This window comes from Macrobrachium nipponense, chromosome 7 (genome assembly GCF_015104395.2).
Source record: "Macrobrachium nipponense isolate FS-2020 chromosome 7, ASM1510439v2, whole genome shotgun sequence".
In the NCBI taxonomy this organism is placed as follows: Eukaryota; Metazoa; Arthropoda; class Malacostraca; order Decapoda; family Palaemonidae; genus Macrobrachium; species Macrobrachium nipponense.
The window spans coordinates 3,624,889-3,629,739 of NC_061109.1; the positions used below are offsets into that span (position 1 = coordinate 3,624,889).

General features: G+C 36.2%; 1 protein-coding gene across 1 annotated transcript; it reads right to left on the reverse strand.

Moving 5' to 3' along the window:
• Nucleotides 1–248: 248 nt before the first annotated feature.
• LOC135217406 (hemocyanin subunit-like) lies at nucleotides 249–2,308 on the reverse strand. The gene is made up of 2 exons (XM_064253245.1): nucleotides 928–2,308; nucleotides 249–711 (listed from the first exon to the last, which is right to left on the reverse strand). The coding sequence occupies exons 1-2, from the start codon at nucleotides 2,291–2,293 to the stop codon at nucleotides 272–274; spliced, it is 1,806 nt and encodes a 601-aa protein (XP_064109315.1). The 5' UTR covers nucleotides 2,294–2,308; the 3' UTR covers nucleotides 249–271.
• Nucleotides 2,309–4,851: the final 2,543 nt, after the last annotated feature.

Genomic DNA, 4,851 nt, shown 5'->3' on the forward strand with positions numbered 1-4,851 from the left:
TGCAATCACTTTCTACGAAAAGTGAATACGTAAAGTAACATATACAGCTGCTTTGCATTGCATTTGAACTTTGTGTTCCAAGTATTCAAATAAAGAGAGGAAATCTGATTACACATCAGAGGGAAATCTTTGTACCTAATCATCAGGTCAGATGTTTGATTAAAGACAATGAATGAAGTCAAACACTAAAGAAAACTTTATTTTTATTACCTTCAGTACTATAATGATGATGTTTAATTCTGATCAGCCATGTGGAAAATTAGTTTATAGCTTAATCATGATGGTGGATGTGTTCACCATGATGGTAAACCTTCACATGGGAGTGATGGAAGTTGGTGACTTGTTCGTAGATGCGTTCATCTTCGACGTGGCGGTCGAATGGGAAACCATGAGGCCTCTTGTCTGGGTAGACTCCCTTTTCACCATAGTGTATGAAGTTATCCTTGGTATGGAGATCAGGCATTGCAGCATCAGCTTCACCATCAGTAACACAGACAAGGAGATCAAATTCCATGCCGTTGTGGTTACCCTTGGGCAGGAGGAAACGATTTGGCAGGCCAGTGGCACTTTCAAAGTCATGAAGATCCAGGTCACCTCCACTTAACAGAGCAGCTTCAGTCTTCTCCATGAGTGTTTTGAAGCTGGGGATGTCATGCACAGTGACTGAAGAGTCAGAGGATTTACGGACTATGTTGTTGCTTCCAGGAGACACTGGCCAGAGTAAAATTAATGAATTAGTTCATTGAAGGAATAGGCTTAGAAAAAGTATACTGCTCCTGACATATGGTATTATAGTATTAAGAACTATAGACAATTGGTAGTCATTATTACCATAAGCATACAAAAATCTAATAAAAAAAATTTAACATTTAACTAACCTAATTTACACATACATGTATATACACTAGATATGAGAAACATACTCACATTTTACCCAGAATTTGTCGAGCTCAATAGCTTGCCATCTGCCATCATCGAAAGAGAACTCTACACCGTTGTTGTCTGCATGAGGCCAAGCAAATATTCTAATCGTTGCCAAAGTTTCAGATCCCTTCTCATTGTTAATTTCAATGTTGTATGAGAACTCTTTATGGTCTAGACGAGGCACATATGCATCAATATCAACATCAGGTATCTCTTTAGTGTCATCTACAGCATTAAGTAAACTGTACTCAAAATCTTCAAAGTAAGTTTCCAAAGTTCCATCAATGGCAACGTTAGTAACATGTACTCCTTCGAAATTTAATTCATCAAAGGTGTAGCTAGGCAGGGAATCTTTGTGCTCTCTAAAGATGTTATCCATATACTTATGAAGTCGGAAGAAACCAGGATCTCGAGTGGCGGTTTCAAAGTGTTCCATGACACCTGGTGGCATGTTATATTTTCCATGGGGATCTGTCTGACGACCAAGCATGATATGGGCAGTGTTGTGGAGAGCTCCATAATACTGGGCATTGGGGCTGTACAAAGAAGACTCGATTACATCACCAAGAACATCAACGCCACGGTCATTCATGATATCAATGTGAGAACCATCTTCCTTGATAATATAGCCATGAGCAATGGCATCTCGGATACGGCTCTCAATGATGATCATGTCTCTAACACGCGCAACACCATCGACGTCATCGAATTCAATGTCATCAGGACGAGAGGGAAAGGATCCACCATATTTGTAGGAGGTATGAGGAGCAAATCCATCGTGAATAGGTTTATCCCAATGCAGTTCCTCAACTGGCTCCATGTAGTTGGAAATTCTCTCTGCATCAAAACGGACGGTGAGCTGATTATGTACCCAGTAGAAATTTTCTCCCTTGCGGTCAAGCTTATGAGAATAAGAATCCTGCCACCAGAATGGGAATTCCAAATGCCAGAAAACGTGGTGGGTATTCATGCCAATGTCTTCTCCAAAGTAGGCAACACGTTGTTCCTTGTTCCTAGCTGTGCCTGTGAAGGTTGATTTGATTTTGGTAGGTGTCTGTTTCATCTTAGCTGCGTAGGCTTCTTGGATGACTTCGGTGCTGGTAAACATGTGAGGTGTGACTTCATAGAGTGGAGGAAGGACAACATGTTCGGCCAGTGGATGGTGGATGACAGCAGCATAAACGGCATATACGAATTCTCCCTCGTTCATTCGGTCACGGAAATAGGCAGCATTTTTGACAGCTGTTTCCCAGTCCTTGCAATGCATGAAGACATCGAAAAGCATAAGGGCTTCTTCACGGTGTCTATCATTGAAGAGAGAGAACCAGTGCTTCTGTTGCAGTAACCTGTGGTCCTTGAGTTCTTTCATGAGGCGGTGGACAGCTTCTCCATTATCTGAATAATGCGATTTGTCGGCCTCTGGATCGAAGGTTTTGGCAAAGTCTAGATGTTTCTCATCTCGGAGTTGTTCATTGACCTTCCACAGGAGATAGTTCACATCGTGTTGTTTCTGAGCATTTGACACATCTGCAGAATGATAAACTCAGATCAAATAACATAAAAAAAAAACTAATGTTAAAGACTTTTATTCGGCTGATGAAAGAAAATTCCCCATAATTGAGGGAATTATATTTTCATTTAAGATTCACCTAATAAAGTTGAAAGATTATTCTTTACATATATTTCCTTCCCATAACTCATACAATTATTTTCACCTAATTTTAAATCTATAGCGCATTCTGTAAAATATACACACCTATTTTTTTTATTTGCTCTTTATAGTATTTTGATTTTTCTAGCAGTGAGAAAGCATACAGCATTAATGGATAGTTGAAAATGAGCTTATAGCTAAATGTGCACTTTTTACTGATTTTGGTTTTTATTACACAAAGGGGTTCATCACCAGCTCCTACGAACTCCCCTTATGTACTATGACGTACACCGTATGTGTTACTCGCCCTGCTGCTCTTTCCTAATTTATCTTTTTTCTTAACCCTTAAACGCCGGAGCGGTAAATAAAAAAATGAGTCCCGTATGCCGGAGGGGTTTGAGAGTGAGCGCGTAAGCGGAAAAAATATTTTTGTCAAAAAATCACAGCGCGCTTAGTTTTCAAGATTAAGAGTTCATTTTTGGCTCCTTTTTTTCTCATTGCTTGAAGTTTAGTATGCAACCATCAGAAATGAAAAAAATTATCATTATCATATATAAATAATGCGATATATGATAGCGCAAAAACGAAATTTCATATATAATTGTATTTAAATCGCGCTGTGCGCCAAACGGTTAGAGGTAACAAGTTATTTTTTTTTCGTTGTAATGGGCACTAAATTGCAATCATTTTGATATATAACACATTGTAAAACGATAAAAGCAACACAGAGAAAATATTATCACAAAATGATGCATGAATTCGTAGCGCGCGGATGTAAAAAGATAATTTTTTAAAAAATTCACCATAAATCGAAATATTGTTATAGAGACTTGCAATTTGTTTCAAAATGAAGGAAAATGATTGAATATTACGATACTGTAAGAGTGTTAGCTTACAAATGCAGTTTTTTACCATTTCGAACGAGTTAAAGTTGACCGAATGTCGAATTTTTGTTAAAAGTTTTTTTTTTATATGCAAATATAAAAAAAATGAGAAATGCTACAACCTTCCAATAACTTTTGTTATATTGTGCATGTTTTTGCGCACATTTTCATATATAAAACTTTAAAAAAAGCGTAATATGAAAAGGCTCAAATATTAGTAGAATGTGACCTACGCGTTTCCGAGATTTTCGGCCGAGAATCGGCGCGCGGACGGAATAAAAATATTTTTTTCAAATATTCACCATAAATCGAGATATTGTTCTAGAGACTTGCAATACGTTTTAAAATGAAGATAAATGATTGAATATTACTAGACTGTAAGATTTTTATGTTATAAATGCGTTTTTTGACCTTTTCGGTTGAGTCAAAGTTGACCGATCGTAGTTTTTTTCGTACTTATCGTACTTTATATGCAAATATTTCAAAAATGATAAATGCTACAACCTTCCAATAGTTTTTGTTATATTGTGCATGTTTTTGCGCACATTTTCATATATAAAACTTTAAAAAAAAGCGTAATATGAAAAGGCACAAATATTAGGAGAATGTGACCTACGCGTTTCCGAGATTTTCGGCCGCCGAATCGGCGCGCGGACGGAATAAAAATATTTTTTTCAAATATTCACCATAAATCGAGATATTGTTCTAGAGACTTGCAATATGTTTTAAAATTAAGATAAATGAGTGAATATTACTAGACTGTAAGATTTTCATGTTATAAATGCGTTTTTTGACCTTTTCGGTTGAGTCAAAGTTGACCGATCGTAGTTTTTTTTCGTACTTATTGTACTTTATATGCAAATATTTCAAAAATGATAAATGCTAAAACCTTCCAATAATTTTTGTTATATTTTGCATGTTTTCGCGCACATTTTCATATATAAAACTTTAAAAAAAGCTTAATATGAAAAGGCACAAATATTAGGAGAATGTGACCTACGCGTTTCCGAGATTTTCGGCCGAGAATCGGCGCGCGGACGGAATAAAAATATTTTTTTCAAATATTCACCATAAATCGAGATATTGTTCTAGAGACTTGCAATATGTTTTAAAATGATGATAAATGATTGAATATTAAGAGACTGTAATATTTTTATGTTATATATGCGTTTTTTGACCTTTTCGGTTGAGTCAAAGTTGACCGATCGTAGTTTTTTTCGTACTTATCGTACTTTATATGCAAATATTTCAAAAATGATAAATGCTACAACCTTCCAATATTTTTTGTTATATTGTGCATGTTTTTTGCGCACATTTCCATATATAAACCTTTAAAAAAAGCGTAATATGAAAAGGCTAAAATATTAGGAGAATGTGACCTACGCGTTTCCG

What these genes read in the sequence shown, in the direction of transcription:
- LOC135217406 (XM_064253245.1), bottom strand. Translation starts at nt 2,293, where the DNA reads ATGAAAGAACTCAAGGACCACAGGTTACTGCAACAGAAGCACTGGTTC. An exon ending in CGACAAATTCTGGGTAAAAT is followed by an intron (nt 712 to 927) that starts GTGAGTATGTTT and finishes TACTCTGGCCAG; the next exon opens with TGTCTCCTGGAAGCAACAAC.